The sequence below is a fragment of the Rhinichthys klamathensis genome, unplaced genomic scaffold (genome assembly GCF_029890125.1).
Source record: "Rhinichthys klamathensis goyatoka isolate OS25496 unplaced genomic scaffold, OSU_Roscu_1.1 h1tg000053l_1, whole genome shotgun sequence".
NCBI classification, from domain to species: domain Eukaryota; kingdom Metazoa; phylum Chordata; class Actinopteri; order Cypriniformes; family Leuciscidae; genus Rhinichthys; species Rhinichthys klamathensis.
The window spans coordinates 2,300,765-2,320,303 of NW_026606598.1; the positions used below are offsets into that span (position 1 = coordinate 2,300,765).

General features: G+C 37.0%; 2 protein-coding genes across 27 annotated transcripts in view; both read right to left on the minus strand.

Annotated features, from left to right (window-relative positions):
- The window catches only part of kcnma1a (potassium large conductance calcium-activated channel, subfamily M, alpha member 1a), a 220,815-nt gene extending 214,449 nt beyond the window's left edge, over positions 1 to 6,366 (minus strand). For all 22 annotated transcript variants that reach the window (XM_056248127.1, XM_056248111.1, XM_056248126.1 and 19 more), the window contains exon 1: positions 5,509 to 6,366. In XM_056248127.1, coding sequence (XP_056104102.1) covers positions 5,509 to 5,793 — 285 coding nt within the window. In that variant the 5' untranslated portion in view covers positions 5,794 to 6,366. The remainder of the gene's footprint in view (positions 1 to 5,508) is intronic.
- Positions 6,367 to 10,829: 4,463 nt separating this feature from the next.
- The window catches only part of dlg5a (discs, large homolog 5a (Drosophila)), a 71,352-nt gene continuing 62,642 nt past the window's right edge, over positions 10,830 to 19,539 (minus strand). For 4 of the 5 annotated variants that reach the window (XM_056248107.1, XM_056248108.1, XM_056248109.1 and 1 more), the window contains 7 exons: positions 19,188 to 19,358; positions 18,010 to 18,206; positions 17,768 to 17,911; positions 16,189 to 16,316; positions 15,842 to 15,951; positions 13,755 to 13,864; positions 10,830 to 12,505 (listed from right to left, as the gene is read on the minus strand). In XM_056248107.1, coding sequence (XP_056104082.1) covers positions 12,402 to 12,505; positions 13,755 to 13,864; positions 15,842 to 15,951; positions 16,189 to 16,316; positions 17,768 to 17,911; positions 18,010 to 18,206; positions 19,188 to 19,358 — 964 coding nt within the window. In that variant the 3' untranslated portion in view covers positions 10,830 to 12,401. The remainder of the gene's footprint in view (positions 12,506 to 13,754; positions 13,865 to 15,841; positions 15,952 to 16,188; positions 16,317 to 17,767; positions 17,912 to 18,009; positions 18,207 to 19,187; positions 19,359 to 19,539) is intronic. The other variant, XR_008806812.1, reaches the window with a different exon arrangement.

Sequence of the window (19,539 nt, forward strand, 5' to 3'; positions counted from 1 at the left end):
CACATATCAGGGGATAAAATTGTACTGTTCAACACACAAATCCTCTACTAAATAGACATGTTTGACAGAAAATAAATCCCTCTTGAAAGTAGAGTTTAAGTTATACTAAAACAGCTATCCAATGCCTGACTGCCCGGTACAACTGTCAGTTCCAATTTCTTCATACATCATTATCGCTCACTTCAACTATGATCCATCCTAGTGGCTGCAGCAACAAATGGACGCAAATCTGACATGTTTTTATATTTTTATACTGCAACATTTGAAAGCCCTCTCCCCAGTTTTATTATGCATACTCGTTTGTCATATTGACAACAGCAAACATTCAACGTGACGTCCTAAGGAGATATGTAATTTAAAAACATTTCCAAATATCAATTCAAGAGGTGTAAAAACATAAACTGTCAGTTGGGATCAATAGCAAATCAATTTCACAACATTATTATTGAGCTGTTTCAAGATGGAATTTGTTGCAAACCTTTTAAAAAAAGCCAGATTGAAAAAAATAACTATACTCGCTTCATTAAAAGCAGACTTACTACTGAAAAGTAACACCCAAGTGTCTTTTGACTTCCACAACATGCTCTTCCACTGCACTCATTTGCATATTAAAAACCTAAGAATCCTAAGTATCTACTGACAATTAAAATAATTTGACATTTATCTGGTAATAGAGCTATAGGTGCATGTACCAAGCACAGAACTCACGGGTACATTGTGTTAGAGTGTTAGTGAGAGGGACAGCTGATCTTTGGGTGTGTGTTGTCCGCCTGTTAGCCCAAAGGCAGCTGGTGTGTTGCCAAGCACGAGGGGTTACACAGGCGCACAACAAACCCACTTACTAGGCATCTCAGTAATTCTGAGTGCTTTAATGAAAATACAAAGTTCAGCCTTAGGTCTATAAAAATATCGTTGTATTGTGGTCTCATAACACATGCACACAAAACACACGCCTCATTTGAGACACAACCCTCCAGTGGGTCAGAGAACGTTGTGAGCTTTAAATGGGAAACGGCAGTCAAGGAGCAATCGGACTAAACCATTGGATGGAAAAGCAAAGGCTCATTTCAAGGAGCAATAGCTTTTGGTAAACACCTTCATGTTAGTTGCCAGTAAAACAAGATGGAAATAAATAAAGCAATTTAGAGCAGAAATACAAAACAATTTTAAATAAACATGGAATATAAATCAATATCAAACTCCGCTTCTGTAACGGTGTTGCAACCTTGAGCAAAATGTAAATAGAAACTTTTGAAACAGGTCATTAAAAAAAGAGTCCATTTAATGTGGCTAGTCTCTGCCTCAAGCAAAATCATTAAAGGTGCAGTAGATATGTAAGAATTTTTGTGTTGCTTATGGCAGGTAGCCTCGGCTGATTGATAGATGTAATCACAACTACAGCAATATGTGAACAAGGAGCATTTTTCTCCACTGACAGCCAATATAAAATAGCCATGTATTCTAATGCATCTTGGAAACCTTTCCCTGTTCCCTCCCTCTGACATCACAGCTCATGCTTCAGAGGGACAGTTGCCAGTGAAAGGAAAGACTGTGCACGATCTTGCGGTGCCATCAACCAATCAGTGACACAATTTTCCCGTGGCTCCAGAGTGATTAGTCACGGCTCAAATGATTGGCTCAAAAAAGTGAGCACAGAACTGAGTGCCCTTAAGCAAAGATGGCAACATGCAACGACCCAGCTTGATTCATCAAACATACAAATAAATGTGTGCAAACTGAATTTTACACTGTTTATAAATATATATATATATATATATATTCTAAAAGAACAGCATGGTTGCCAGAGCTTTACCATTAAAGAAATAGAAGAGACATTTTGAGCTTTATGGATTGAACTTAAATGTACAGTAAAAAAAAAAAAAAAACATTTTATTAACTCATATAAATGTTAAAATACCAAAGACCTAAAAATTCTTGTATATTTTTATAATATACTGACAACCACCATAAAAACTCAGGCGGTAAAGAGAGAGCCACATGTAGAATCAAAGCTCACCACAAGAAGCTTTTTCTCAAGCTGAAGTAAAATTACTAATACTGTGTCTTCATATGTCACACAAATACAAAACATAACATATAAAACACACTATTAATATAATGCAATAAACCTTAATTTGACATAAAATAACAAAATAATGTGCATAGCATTATTTAATTGAAAAAAACATCAAATATGAAGTGCCACAGGGAATTCTGGGAATGTAATTGACGATTTTTATTTAGTTTTACTTTTATTGCCCCCCTTAGGGGAAACTAGTTTTGTAGCAGAAGGTAAAACATATAGACATAATACACAAACAATATACTGTATAATGCACATTGCACAAATCATAGTTCATATCAAAGTAATCTACCTATGAAGAGTTCATTAAACCAAAAGCCACCGAAACAAATTGAATATTTTTGTTCTTCCACCTGGCACTTTAAAACGACACCCCGAAGGCAACTATTGAAATTCTTTATATTATGGATGATCTATATTTCTTAACATTGAATGTGCCTTAGTTAAAATCTGTCTTTGATAAATGTCAAGGCTGTACTTGACTTACTCCTTTGACTTTTCCTGCCACATTAACAAGGCTATTCAACCTATTCCTATTTGTCAATGTGGGATTGCCAAACCAAGCAGCGATACAAAATGAAAACACTGATTCAATAAAAGACTTATAAAATAAAGTCATCATCTTAAAGCATACATTAAATGTTTTATCTTCCTTAAAAAAAAACTATTTCACAGTAAATTATAAGATGGCTTGTTCTTTTTTCATCTACTGACTGATACAACTTGATAGTGGCAAATGGCAATCATATTATGCCCTTGTGAATTACGATCATTTCCAACGTGAATTCAACATGAATAAACCTCCTTGGCTCGAATAAAAAGATGGCAATTTTGTTTCTTTCGGACACTAGTGTTGCTACTACTACCTGTGCTAGAAATAAAATTCCCACAAAATCTAAAAGTCAGAATCTTTATTACAATTTCCCCCTTAATAAGGACACAAATTGTTCCCTTAAAGACTCAATAGGTTTTTCACTTTAAAGCACATGCTTTTTAACTGGAGCCTCAGGCAAGGTGCCACAGAGGACAGAGAGAGAGAGAGAGAGAGAGAGAGAGAGAGAGAGAGAGAGAGAGAGAGAGAGAGAGAGAGAGAGAGAGAGAGAGAGAGAGAGAGAGAGAGAGAGAGAGAGAGAGAGAGAGAGAGAGAGAGAGAGAGAGAGAGAGAGAGAGAGAGAGAGAGAGTTCACATTAAGTCACCATTCCTTCCATATGGCAACCGCACCTTAGGGGCAGTTATCACCTAGTGAACAATGGAAAGACACTTCGAATAACCAAACCGTAAAGTCTGATCCAAAACCAAGAAGTGCAGATGAACAACTCTAAGATGATGTGCTCTGGATTTGGAGTCTTTTTTTACAGGTGCATTACTGTATGGTGCAGACAGTCTATATGACTGATATAATGGCATGCTTTCAGTCTCACCCACTTGCTCAACATGGCCGGCCTCTACTTTCGCATCCCATTACTGACACCATGCCTGGAAGACCTGCCGTCCGCAGTCAGCTGCACAGGGATAACGTTTCAGCCTCTTAATGCTACTAATAAGCATGTTCCCCTTGCAACAGAGTGTCAATACCCATCCACAAAGTCACCCCCCAGACTCTCCTTCTACAAGGAAACACAGTGCACTCAATTATCCCAAGCGCCATTTTCATGTCTTTTTGGAAACGGATATGGTGAGATATCACTTGGCAAAACATGCTCATTCCCAATGGCACATAACAAGTTGTCATCAACCACTGAACTGATTAGGGAAACACGGACCCTACGAAATAACTGGTTTTACTTATACATCATATCCCAGAGAAGACAACAAGGCTTAATCAAGGCTTCCCAACAGCTAGTGATATAAACACAGGCCTGATTGTGTTTGAACAACCTCCATCCGAAGAGGCTGAGCTACAGTGTCAGTTTCAGATAGACTGCTTTGCTGGAACGCTTGTACATGTAGGTAATTAAATGATAATGAAGACTGGTGACTTCACGGACGCCATTAACCCTTTACATTTAAATAAAATAAAAAGTTCAACACAGTCTCATCCGAACGAGAAGAAACATGTAATTATTTCATAATGTCAACCATTTAAAAACAAAAACACCCCACAGGCAAGGCTGTTGACAAACTAACAGGGCGACAAACCATCGAATCTGTATTTTAAGTCATTCCCAGACAGATATCTTAGTCAGTAGGTACTAATAGGGATTAAACCGTATTGGCTGTTTGAATCCATGCAGGCCTCATGTGGTTAATTATAACTCACTGGATAATGTCTCCTCAAATCCCACTTGAAGCAGCCAAAATGAAGCATCGGGTAACCAGTCCGTTTTTATGTCTGCAATGAGTCTCCAGAGAAGCAAATAACACTTTTCCATTTACATTGGACTGAAGCCAATCCGTCAAAGATGGACACGCAGAAGATAAGCCACACTTTTGTTGCAATCACACACACACAGAGTCCATTTTGAGTGCCTAATGGAAGCCATCACATTACTATTAAATTGAATGGATGTGAAGAATAAAAAAGAAACTCTATTTCATACTGCACAATTGCAAGCAACAGGTCTGGATTGTTTTCCTATGAAAATCAAACACTAAAATGTGTTTGTAGTTGAGGGTGGCTGTTTAGTTAAAGATAATCTGTGTCCCTACATGACCGTGTGCTACAGTACATTATAAACGTGCTGGCTTGCTTTTAATTGTATTGCCCATAATGAATCAAATAGCATTTTTAAAACCACTAAGAAAAGTAATTAACAAATACCCAGTTTAACACCTACACGTTCATATATGGCTTTCAAGGCAGTGTATGAATAAATGCTGTCTATTAACTTAATTTTGCCTTCATCTTGAGTCTCAACGTCTTGTTTACAGAGTGAATCTAGTAACAGTTCAAATGTATTACCAGGTTACTGATTGCATCCCATCTGCATAAATCTCGAATTCTTGATTCACATCAAGACTTGTTTATGCTTTGAATCTTCATCATTTTTATCCATCAACAAACCACTGACATGAAGCAAAAGTATAAAACAAAATTCTAAATTATGGCCCAAAACACGATTGATACATTTTTACTGAAAGCTTAAATACATCTAAATAATGTGATTTGTGAAGGAAAAGATGAGGCCTATACGAAAGGCTTAGGTTTGCTGACAAAATTACATGAATTCAATAAATTTCACCACGTCTTTTATACAATATACTGAGATGTTTGGGCTTTGTGCATCATTCTGAGTAGTTTATTCAGAATGACTGCTGCTTGCTGCAATATTGTCATGCAGATCGAGTGTATTCCCAACAATGAATCACTTCTAGCAATGCCAATCCACTGCCATCTATTCATTTAGTTATTAAGATACGCAGAGAACATGATCATTTCATTCCAGCTAATGGTGCTTTTCATGGAGAGGGAAAGATGCATTACCTTGCTTTTGATGTTGCAATGGCAGCAGACAGTCCACAGGTACTTGAGGGTCCTCCACAGAAGGATGATGAAGAGACCCCCGAAGAACGTCACCATGGATGAGGCAAGGAAAGCCCACCACATCCGCTGACCATTGTTGTCACAGGGAACGTCTGGTGAGAATGGAATGATCACGTCCATCTTCGATATAGAGACAGAAGAGTCCGGATTTTTATTAAAATTGAAAGTATTGCTCATTCTAGAGCTGCTGCTGCCATAGGATCCGTTGCCATCCGCCACTAGCATTGAGAAGCTTTGGACAGCTCCTGCCAGCGCCCCCAACCCCAGCCATCAGCCATATTGCTTGAAATATCCCTCTCCTTTCTTCTCTCTGTTTTTCTATCCACGTCTGCTCAGTGTAAATAATATTTTTGTGTGAGAAATACAGCAGCTTGGAGAGCGTGAGGAGAAATCGCGCGTCCGTTCCCCTCAGCGCGAGACATTTAAATCCGCATTAATGACGACTTCGTATTTTCATTTTGAAGGGTTTTCCTCGTCTTTTTCCATATCTTCTAAATAAAATGGAGTCTAAAACCAATATTCGTGTAGTCTCTGTTGTTATCAGTGAGAAAGCAGTGGATTCTTGAGAGAAAAGCGGACAAACGACTGTCTCTTCAGGCGGCTTGTGTACGTCCAAGCTCTCTGTCGTCCATCCAGTGACAGCGTCGCCTCAGTGGTGTCTAATCGATATTTCGCTCATAAACGCCAACTTAATCAATGTCTCCAAAGCTATTCAGTTGGGAATCAAGCTGCTCTTTGTAGTCTTGCGAGGCTAGGTGGAAGAACCCGTTCAAACATCGGTGTTTCGGCGACTATTCCGCTCTCGCTGTCCCCATTCACTTTCCTCAGCGGATCCAGGCAGTCCGTCAGATCTGCTCCAGCCTCCACAGATTGTTGGGGAGATTTACAGGTAGGAGGGCGGAGCCAAACCGTTATAATAAAGATGACATAAAGATGATATTTGTTATTAAACGTACAACAACAGGTAACATTAGCAATCATCTTCATAACTAAGAAGGAAACAATTAGGAAAATAAATACCACACACATATTAATAATATTTACAAAACATATAGGCTCATATTTTACACTAGACATACTTTTTCCATTCTTGATTTGTTTAAGAGGCTGTATTAAAGAGATGTGCTTACAAAAAGCCTAATAAGATGGAAATTATCACACTTGCAATCATGCTGTGTAATGAATATCAGCAGGGCTGTCTGTAGCTATCACATAACACTCTTGCTAGTGTGAAATCACTTAAATATAACACTTATATAAACATTATAGTATATAATAGTATATATATATAATTTAACGTACCTTCAGATAAAACGTCCCATTAATGTGTAACGTTATATTTTTCTTCGCATCAAAGATGTGCGTGTTTCCAACGCGCTGTCTGCACACCGGTCTGGAGTCCCATATGAGTGGAGCGGAGCAATAGATTCCGCTCCTACGCTCTGTAATCACTTCGCTTAACCTCCATTGCGTGTTTTACATTAGCCGCTCCGACAAACTAGTGAGGAAAACCAACAATGTAAACATACTTTTGGAGCAACTGAAAACACCTACAGTTGGGACTTCCCAAAACTATACAATTCCGCGTACATTTGCGATCTGATTCATGGTAAAATGATATGGATTTATATTTTAGAGCTGTGGGGACGTATTTCCCGGGCAATTGCATACGCTACTTCCGTGCACGTGTGTACGTCGCTCGTTTATTATTATTATAATTACGCTTTTTTCCTCAGAATTCAGAATCGTGAGATAAATAGGCCTAAAGTCCAAATTGTGGGATATAAAATCGTAAATGCAAAGAAAAATAAACAGAAAGAAACATAAACTCGAGTTAGCCTATGCGAGTTAGCTAAAGATATAAACATGCAATTGTGAGCGAAAAAAGCCATTATTGTGATGTAAGAAAAGTCACATTACCTTTTTTTTTTCTTCAGTGGTAGAAACAAGCTTCCAGAAAAAGTCAACATAGAGTAAGCTTTGACTTAATCACAATGATAACGTTTAATATGAATTAATACGTTTCTTGTTTACAATAATAAGTGATGTCTTTAACAGTCATTGTTATAATTCCTTTGTTTTGTCAGAAAAAAATGTGTGCGGTTTTTCCATAATTTCATAAAACACAAATGCTTTAGTTTTAAAGCATCTGAAAGCAAATACTTGTGGTCTAAGTTAGATCTTTAAATGCATTTATGTCGCTTTATTTGAGTATATGCTCCATGTGGACATTTAGCGCATATTTAGCAAGATGGTCTCGGGTCTTTGTGAAGAGAAGCATTTAAATCCTATAAGATCAACAGCAGTGTGTCCTGTGCATTCAGATGTCACATGATGCTTCATTACACATCAGCCTGTTTATCCTTGTAGTAATTTGGTAGTGGTTTCATCGTTGAGGTCTAAGCTGTTTCCCCAAAGGTCAAGAATAATAGATAAGCTTAGTAAATTAGTGGGAACCTAGTTTCAAGGTATAAATATTGAGGGTAAAATGTAACAAACAAATGTTGGGCTTTGTTGTTGTTATTATTATAAGCCAGATGACAAGCTAGACTTGCCTATACTTCACAGGCTATGAAATGAGACCCTAAAACAAGTCATTTTCAAACTATAAACAAACATTACCGGAATGAGGTGTAAAGGAGATTTACTGACATCTATGATTTTTATGTTTGGGATTTACTGTCTGAGAGATGCTATTACTTGACCAAAATAGCAGCTGAAACATAATCTTCATAAATAGTTGTCAGCTGGTGTACTGTATGCTGGTATATAGTAGTCATATCACTTTTCCTAAACATTCTAACATTTTTAAATGGATAAGTTTTAGGTTCAATTTCATCTTTTGTTGTTACACTTTGCCATCCTTTTCAGAATTGTCTGTTAAATGCCATGACTTTACCCTGTAGTGAGTATCGGTTCAGGTGTACAATGAAGAGCTTTCCAACAAATATTGAGACATTCATTTGTTTTTAAAAAGACATGATGTATCAGTGGATAACATGTCAATGTTATTGAGTTTTCAAACAGTATCTGTTACTTCTCCTCCTACTGGACAACAGTGAAAGTGCAAGTTTAGTGTAAAAAGAGCTTCGTGACTTGATATTTGTACCTGCAGAAACATGGAAATGGTTTCTCAATAGCTTTCTGTTCCAGGATTACCACATAACATCAAGACTGTTGCAACACCCAACCCTGAGTGTCACTCAATAGACAACACCCCTACCCCTGGGTGACGTGACAGAAAATCATATTACCGGGGGGAAATAAATCAATCGAATTATTTCTTTTCTCTCAATATTTCTCTATGTTTGTGTGCATTCCATCCTTCTGTTCAGAGTTGAAACTCTACATTGAGAACTGTCTTGTGTTGGTGTCTTTTTACTGGTTTTCCATCTCATAGCCCTCTGTCCTGGTAGGCCACCAGTTGGTAGGGCCTGGATCTTGCAGACCAGGCTTCAGTGGTGTTATTTATGGAGCAATAGGATCCACGATTGGTCATCTTCCTGGAAAACGTGCCCAGCTGTCAGCTTAGAGGGCTAAAGAACTGGTTCCTGCAAGAGCCCCGTCAAAGAACGGCATAGCTGACAGATGCAAAGCTTAGTTGAGCAGGAGTATTATTCAGATTGTACACTTTCAGAAATGTAGCGTTTGCATGGTTGACCACATCGATCAGTTCTAACACTCAGTTCTAGTACTAGTTCTCAAGTTCAGAAGAGCGGTCAGCAGCTGTCTGGAAACAGATACCCCAGCAGGAGACTCGACCCTTTCTAAAAGAAGAGGAAGGGGACTTGAAGGACGTGTTGCTTTCGGGGTGAAGCCGAAAAGGCATTCTTAGGGCTTCCCGTGGCTGAGAATGGTTTCGAGAGGGAGCTGAGGACAAGAAGTCAGCACGATCCAAATGAGGACACATGCTCGGGGGAGGAGCTTCAGTTCTCATGACTGAACTGCAATAATCAGAGCTGGCATGGCCGAGGGCATCTTCAGAGCTACACAAATCCCTTACTAAGGAAGTGTGCTGTGGGACAGACCCTGACCTCTCTGTCAGGAGGATGTTTGTTAGGGCTTACCTGATGACTCTTCTTTCTGGTTTAAACGCCAGCTGAAAACAAGGAGGAATGTGTCTAGAAGCGCACTATTATTCAATGCCTCTTTAAAGCAGCCTTTTATGATAATTAAGTCTTTGGATACAGTTTTTTTTTCAAGCTTGTTTCACAAACAATTAATATGCAAGTGGCAGTCTTTGCTGCAAATATGTGAATTAAGCACCTCAGATGTGAAGTTTTGGAACATTGGATCCTAATGGACAGTTAAGACCAAATGATTTAAATAGGTAAAATGACAAAGAACAGTTCTCACACACAAACAAAAACAGGAAATTATATATTTTAAAATATTCTGCACCATTTTACAGTAAGGTTCATATTGTCAATACTAATGCATTATGAACTTTAAGAATTTATGAATATAACAATGTTGATTTCATAAACATATATTTTGTTTATTATACATTAATTCTAACTTTCTTGAAATGTTAAAAATGTATATGTATATGAAATTAAATTATCACTATCACTTTTCTATCCATCCATCAATCATCCATCATCTATCTATCATCCATCCATCTATCAATCATTCATCTACCATGCATCCATATATCTATCATTCATTCATCCAAACATTTATCAATCATCCATCCGTCTATATCTATATCATCTATACATCTGTTTACATATATGTCCATATCTGTCTCCTATGTCTATCTGCATCTGTCTCTCTATACTAGAATCAAGAGAACTTCAGAAAGACATGCATTTCAAACTACAGACCCTTTGACCAGTGCTTTTCATCAAAGCGTAGAAGTTCAAATGACAGTACTGTAGTGTTCTCCTCAGTCAGCTGATGGTCTGACTGGACAAGCTGTCAACATTTTTCAACATTATTTTTTGGGAGGAGAAATTTTTTCGTCAGTGTCTCATCACGTCATACAGAATCAGGTTTAACAGCAACTCTTCCACCCCAAACTGCAGCTGACAGCTGTACAGACGCAGGTATTGTTTGGGAGCTCACCTTAGTTCCAGTAATTAACACCACATCTTCCCCATGGTTAGACGCAGTGCATCAGCTTCAAGGAGGAGCAACAAATAAGACGGCTCCGCACTCAATTACAGCACATGTCAGTCTGCCGGCGCTGTATAACACCCTTAATATGACGGAGATCTCAGCCCGCAGTCAGATGAACACGCCATTCAATCAAACACACACCATCTTCATTCATTTAATCACATTGTGTGGTACAGAAAACAACTTTTATTCTCGCATTAATGACGTTTTCATACAAATCACATTCTTTTAGAATAAAAGAAATCCTGATGGAAACAGTACCTGTGTTCTAATCGTTCTAAATACTCTGTGGTGACGGATCCCTCGTGTAAAACCATACGCTAGCTATTCAGAAAAATAGTTAGACGTTAGATTCACTTTGACCAAATGCCTAATTTCAACCCAATGGACTGATATCTTGCTTTGAAAAGAAAACTGTGCAATAAGAAATCCCTTTTTATGCAGTGTTTCTCTTTTTCTTTAAAAAAAGGCAGTTAATGAAATGTATGGAACAGGAGTGATACACATGAATATTATTTTACAGTAAAAATTATAGTACCTATTTCCATTTCTACTGGAAACCTACGAACAGTCATTTGTTTAGGGTTCAGAACATTGGAAGTGCAAAACAGAAAAACAAAAGCAAAAGTACATGTTTTTGGCACAACATTAATGGGGCTACTGGTCTGCATGAGACATAACATGCCTCTTGAATAAAAAATAAAAAAATTAAATAGCAATGAAAAGCCACTAACATTTAAACGGATTTAAGAAAACAATTTCAGGTTTACTCTGCAACCTTTCTGTGATGCTTTTTTTTTTTAGTGTGTAGTACATATAAAAGTGACTGACAAACATACGCAAACAGAAACATGTGCATTCGCTCTCGCACACACGCGAACATGCTAATATTTGCTAAGAAGTGACCGCTCCGTCACACTCCCCTAGGCCTATAGCCTAGTAAAAATACACTAAATATATTTCTATATATTTCGTTAAATTGCATACATACGCATACGTGTACAAGTGTTACGTGGGATATTCTCTTTAAATATAAGCTCTGCTATGAGAATGCTCCGAGATCTCATAGTACACAGTGGTCTGTCTAGCCCTGGAGTGCAATCTGAGAAGTTTTACTGTTTAAATACCAGGCTTTCACCTCATGCCATTGTCATACGCTCAGTAGATCTCCAAAGGCACTTCCATTTGGCCCGTAGAAACCGCTTAGCTGCTGTCAGTCTCAGCTTGATAGATGAGCACTACGATTCAAAGCAACGCTCACTCACATCTACACAACAAACTTGGCCACAAATGACTCTTAAAGCACAAGACGAGGATTCAGTCCTTGAGCTGATATGTGGGACATGGGAGGGTGTCGCGCATACGTTTTGGTACAGGGCTGCGTATGGGCGGGGGGGTGGGGGGATATTCACTGACTGATGGCTCTGTAAACGAGTGTCTTAAATGCAGCATTGCTAAAACTTTACATGTCCGTCAGGAAGACCAAAGGAAACGAACAAATACTTCAGTGCTATCATCCTGCTTCTGCGCACGCGCACACACACACACACACACACACAACACATATACAAATAAGAGTTACAATTAATAACATAATAAAAATTAATATTGACACTAAAAAAAAGAATCACTATTTCAACATGACGCTTGTAACGTTAGTGTACCTTTGAGTGTGTTGTGTATAAAGTCTAGTGTTTGTAAGTCTCAGAGCCCTACGGAGAGCCCAGCGGCGTCCACAGAACTTTGCTCTGTTCCTGATCCACAATAGTCACGATCTGAGTGCAAATGTAAGGGAAGGTGCCTCCTTGAACGATACCTGCCAGGAAACATACAAAAACAGTGAATCATTGTTTTTTTTTTTTTACAATGCCAGTCAAATATTTGGACTTACCTAATCATTAGCTATTATTATTACCCACATTATAAGAATTTAAAAAACTCAACTGGAGTATGGGACCCCATCCCTAAAATAAAAAGGTGATGTAAAACCCATTTTATACTTATGAGAAAGATACTGAGTAATATTATAAAGACAACATGTTTCTGAAATTAATTAATTGGCCTTTGTATTCTCCTGTAAGTTCACAGCGCAACTGAAAATAACAAAATTGATAACAAAACCCTGCCATTCAAAAGTTTGGGGTTGGTACGATTTTTATTAAATGTTTTTTTTTTTTTTAGTCCCTTATGATTACCAAACCTATTTTTTTTTTTTTCGTGATGAAAAGAACAGTAAAAATAACTTTTCTATTTGAATATATTTTAAAATGTAATTTATTAATTAGGGCTGTCAAACGATTAATCGCGATTAATCGCATCCAAAATAAAAGTTTGTGTTTACATAATATATGTGTGTGTACTGTGTATAAATATTTTTAATACATAAATACCCACACATGCATGTGTATTTAAGAAATATTTGCCTGTATATAGACTGAATGTAGCCAATATATAATGTATATTTTATAGAAATATAAACATTTTATATATAAATAACATATTTTTCTTAAATATATACATGTGTGCATTTATATACAAAATAATTATACACAGTACACACACATATATTATGTAAACACAAACTTTTATTTTGGATGCGATTAATCGTGCATTTTTGCTAAATAAAATGTTACATTTTCCCAAAAAATATCACTGACCCCAAACTTGTGAACAGTAGTGTATATGCAGATTCTTTTTTCCTTTCTTCGTGTTGAATAGAATACTAGCAATTTAACATTAAAATAGTAGAGTAAATTATATTAAATTACATTATTAGTAATATTGTCTATATATATGAAGACCTCCGATGCAAAAGCCTCTAAAAGCCACCTCTGTCAAAAATGAGAATACGCTCATCAAATACTTTCACTTCAAACTCACAAAATCCCAGCCTCATTCAGAAATGCCGGTACTTGGATAGAAACCTATACATAGGAGCCTGATAAAAATGTTAATTTTAAATAAAAACTTTAGACGGACTTAGAGGCTTTTGCATCTGAAGTCTTCATATATATATAAGTACTATTTGGTTAATGTAAAAACAAAACAAAACAAAATAAACAAACCTGTGAAAAATTTGCTATACTCCTGCTCTATCTTTTGTGCAACCTCAAACTGCTCCTTGGAATGTTTTTGAGAGACTTTATCCCGCAGATAAACCGGATCTTTTTGCTCTCTACACGGGGAGACAGAAACAGTCATTCACACTTCACACATAATGACATTACAAGATTAAACTGGCACAATGACATTGTTCTTTTGAGACAAACATGGTTTAAGCAGCAACATTTTGAACAGGTGATTGTACATAATAATAAAAACACGTGTAAAATGAAGACATCAGCTGTTTATCACTAAGACTCAGTAAAAGTGTGCAGTTCCCTTGAGAAGTAGATTCCTGCAGGGCAAAACAACTAAACACCAAACATGTACACACACTGCTGTGACAGGTGTCGTCTCGTCTGTGTGTGTTAGGGATGGGCAATAAAGGTAAAGTAAAATTAAACAGTTTTCTAGTTTAAAAAAACAGTCTGTGAGTGTGTTAGGGATGGGAAACATAGCTAAAAAAATAAATAATAATTTTTATATATATATAGTTATCTAGTAAAAATCACATAATATATATGCATGTATATATATAGTAGTGGCCAATTTACTTTTGTCTGGGGGACGAAAATTAGTTTGAAAATTTGGTATGACCCTGCAAGTTCAATTAAATTATCAAAAAATGAGGAAAATATTTTCTTTGTTATATTATTTATTTTCATTTTATATATAAGGGAAGAACAAAACCCTAAACTTGGTTAAGGTATTTATTTATCTGACAAAATTATTTGGCAAAAAAAAGGCAAACTACAGCTACAAGCTTTATTTTACTATGCAAAAAAAGTGTTTAGAAAAACAAAAAGTTCACAGGAAGAGCACACATTGAATACAACATAATCAGTTATTAAGATTTTGTTGGTTCTCTCTTTTTTTTTTGCATATGTTCATAATTTCTTTGTATGACAGCCTGGTCAAAAAGTATTTCCGCACAATTTGGCATGTTTCATTAAGTTGACAATGTTTCAAAACAATTGACTCCAAGCACAACTACGCAATATGCTTACAAAATCTTTATATATATATACACATACATACATTTCTGAAGTCTAGGTGTGGCATTTTTTACGTCTTGAAAAGTTTTAGCATGGGGGAATTTTATTAAAAAACACATTAATATTTGATTGTTATAATATATCAAATATAAACAAATAAAATAAACAAATATATCATGAATTTGTGTGAATTTCATAGAAAGCCTCTGAGTTTCAAGAAAAGCAAGAGCCTCTTAAGTCATTGTACATGACGTGATGTCACGATCTTGAGTATTAATAAGTGCAGGACTGATTAACTCGGGTTGCCTTTATATTAAGTAGGTGCTAGTCGGCAGGTCAAAGACGCCCTGCATTAATCCCCATAGTGATCGAGTGCAGGCTTGCTTTTATAATCCTTCTGGGAAATCACCAATTTAAAAAACCTCTGTTGGGACGACTTTGCACTATTAGCGCTCTGACAACTTTGCACAAAGCGCTGAAAAGACCTTAAGGCACAGTTGTGCAGCACTATCAGGAGAATGAAGCAGGGATTTATTGTTCTTTTAAGTCTCACACCCCTAGAGAGCTATCAGTACAGTATGTTGCGAACCCGTGATATGCATAATAAGGGTCTAGAGTCGGCTTTAATTTTGCCTGTCTGATAAACCGGTCTTCAGAGGACAACCTTGAGCATAAGCGAAGGAGAGAGACACAGACAGAAAGAGTGAAGCGGCTGCCTACTGTCATATATCTTGTCCTATTTCTGTGTAACGTTATGGTAAAAGTGAGCCAAGATATTCATCCATTTAACAGCAGTTCTTCCAAGTCAAATGCAGCCTACACAGTAAAACTGCTTTCCTTTTCCCAAATGTCTCTGGGGCCCTGAGGGAGCGAGCGCACAGGAACTTCTTGGTGTAAAAATGTGCCAGGAGGGCCTTAAACAGAGACTGTGTGTGTGTTTTGGAAGGGTCTGCAAGGACACCCAAGAGCTCAGCTGGCTCTTTAACTCGCTGAAATATTCGTACCCACTGCATTTATTACGAGAAGTACGTGTGAAGAGGGATGTGGACACTTACTTTATCTGCTTTGCGTTTTTGTAGCGAATGAAAATGACGATTGGGTAAATGTGAACGCTGTGAAGCCGTTCGATAGCGTGAGGTGCAATGTCAAGCAAACAGTGACAGTCCTACGAGAGAGAACGACACAGCACAGAACAGGTCTGAGTCATGTTACACACATACAGCATGAGCGACTGCAAACAGAAACAAGCTTACAGTCACTGACAGCAATCCTGCAAGAACAAGTAACATGAACCTCATCTCTTGATATTAATCTACTTGTGTATCAGATTGTGGTGGCATTATTTCAATCTAACATTACAAACAAATTGACTGATATGAAGTCAGCAGAAATGTGGACAAACCTTTTCCGTGATCTCCTTGATCGAGGCAACAGTAGTCACATCAAAATGGCCACTCCTCCGCTTGTAGTCGATGAAAAGAAAGTCTTTCACCCCGCGCTCGATGGCCTGCTGAGAAGCCTTCATCACCTCTGGATGAGCAGAACAAACAAAGGTCAGCTCACTCATATTCAACAGCACGATTAAGGCTGAACCAATGACATTTATCCATTACTGACACTGACAGTATATACTCCATTAATAATACCAGTTTTCATGATACCAAAACTATTCAATAGTTTTACCAGTGAAATTTACCAGTGAAAACAGCAAAAACGTATGCAACTGAAAATACTCCTTTATATAGTTATATTACAAATTTAACCAAAAAAATGGATTTTACTCTCAAAGGGTTTGTTCACCCAAAAATGAAAGTTCTGTCATTAATTACTCCCCCTGATGTCGTTCCAAACCTGTAAAACTTTCGTTCATCTTCTGAACACAAAAGAAGGTACAGAATCATAAAGAAAATTCTGAAAATAAACAACGAGTATGGATGCAGGATTTAAATAAAGACATTTCATTAGATGAGTGGGGTAAAATATGTTTAAAAGCACAAATAAATACTCGTTTGAGACTCTTACAATACAATTGGATCATATTATTTCACTCCGGTGAGATTAAATAAATTTAACCATAGTATTCCTCACTTATGTTTTAAATGCAATCATTTCCAAGGCACATTTTTTCATTGTGTGTGGGAATGTGGTGAGGTGCAAAAGTTTTGAAGGAAAGTGTCTATGTGGACAATTGCTCTCTGCCCGTCAAAGAGAAATAACTGGTGGATTTGTGCCAACTACAAGCCAGGTGTTCAATTGCCCTTTGCTGGAAGAATAAAAGTTGTCCTTCCCTTGGACTTTGGCTAAAAAACTTAATATCCAGTTTGGTCTTCTGAATTTTACAAAATTTGGGAGATGTTCTTGAGATTTGTTAAAGGAGGAGATATTGAAGAGGCTATAGATGTGTGAAGTTGTAGTATATGCTTAACAGGAGTGTGTTACCGACTGCCAGGGTTATTGTGGAGGGGGAGGGATTTGAGTAAGTTATGTTTGTATTTAAGTGTATGTTATGTTCTTTTGTTAAATGTGCTGTAAAATTCAATAAAAATATGTTCGCAAAACAATCTGACATAGTACAGGTACTTTTTCCACAATTATTATTAGAGCATTTGACAGTGCTGTTGTTTATAAATGACAACCCAGAGTAATCTCACATACACATTTTTTTTTGCTTAAGGAAATTGGAATATTTGCTTGGAGAGTTGATGTACAGTTTATCTTTAAACTTATAACAAACAGTAGAAAACATTTGGTCAACTAAAATTCCTGAAACAGCTCAAGTTATTTTCTCTCATTCTCTGAAAATGTTATGAGGATGTGTGTATTTGAAGATTTTAAGGGTGGTATCAGTCAGATGCAATTATTGTCAACCAGTACTGATGAATATCAATACCATAAATGTATAAATATTTACCCGTATTATATAATCACAAAGATCATTTTAACAGCATTCACATTGAAGTTAAAAATGAATAGACATGTACCAAGCACACATCTGCTGAATTTCCCAGGAGACTCCTTGACCAGCATGTCTTTGACTGGATCCACCAGCGGGCCGAGGATCAGCACTGGTCTGGGAGACATGCAGTCAATCTTCTGCACTCTCTGATAGGCCAGGCTCACACAGTCTGAGCACACCCCCCAAAAAACAATACAGAATCAACATCAGTCTCATCAAAATGCTCAGTTCAGCTGCACTGCATTATGGGATACTGGAGAGTCTCACCCTCTAAGAATGGAATAGAGTCTGTGCTGATCGCGTCCAAGGCTACCACGTCTTTCCCATCTTTGGAGCTGCTGCGTTTGTGCTTCTGTTTCCTGCGGAAGAAGGATCTGCGCGCGGCTGCGGACAGGGTCTTACTGGAGCCCGTCTCGTCCTTCAGTTCAGTCATACTGTGTCTGCGGTAGAACTCCTGATCCATCCTGCACCAGAACACAAGTTCAGGTTACACACTGCCTTTCTGCAGTCTTCTGTTCGTTTGGATTCAGTTCAGTACACATGGATTCAGATGTATTACCTTGCTTTTAACTAGAGCTTGAATTAAATCAATATAAAGTTTATAAACATCTAGAGAGATAGTAAGTGTACATAATACATTATAATGACAGTGAATTATATGTACTCAAAATTGCTGAAATTAAACACTAACATTAATCAATTTCTACCAATTATTATAATATCCATGTAGAAAAATAAAATATAAAATGATATCTTTAAAAATAAAATGTAATCAGCCAAGTGGGAATGGTTAATATCTTAAAAGAAATAATCCTAAAATGGCCAATTGGAATATACATAACACTTTACTTAAAGCCTTTATGTATAATGCATTATAAAAGTATTTTTAAAGCTTTAAATATGCCTTGTAATGCACCTTATAATGCATTTTATGGTCTCATGAATAATTGTAACCACGGTTATAATACATTATAATACTTATGTTATGCCTTTGGAAAGTATAATGCATTAAAACCATAAAACATGACAAACGACGAATTTCAGACGTAACAAGGAATCTGCAAATAGTATAATGCATTTAAACTTTGATTACAATTATTTCTGTAAATATTTAATGCTTTATAACATACATTATGAATACCTCAATAATGCATTATACATAAAGACTTTAAGTAAAGTGTTATCAAAATAACTCATTTCTATTTTAATATCCTTAATGTCATTTTTTCCTGTGATGGTAAAGCTGAATTCTCAGCATCATTACTCCAGTCTTCAGTGTCACATGAACAACTTCTGAACAATCTAACTTTTAAATTCTTGATTCAACAAAACAAAAGACTGTGGTGCTTTTTGACTTTTTTTAGACATTTAAAATTAGACTAACCGTGACTGATTCATCCTTTATAAGACACCATCATTTGATTGAGTCTAAGGATGGGACTCACATATATTTGCTAGGGATCTGCCCTCTTTGAATTTTTTGTGCATTTTCATCAAGTTGCCAGGCCATCCAGGTGCCAAAGTTGCCATTTGGTAGTGTGTCATCCACATAGAGGATGTCATCTTTCTTAAAAGAGAGGTCGAGCTCAGTCTCAGCCACCCGGTCATAAAGTGCTCTGCAAGAGAGAAAGGAAATGAATAATTCAACAAGTGACAGCATTATACATGAGGCAAAGACTGCGGTGCGGCATCTGCAAGAATGAGGTAATACGAGACAAATGAAAAGGGTGCGGGAGACAAAGAAAAATAAGGGAAAGAAAGAACGAATGAAAAATTCAGGAAGAGGCCTGGACAGAA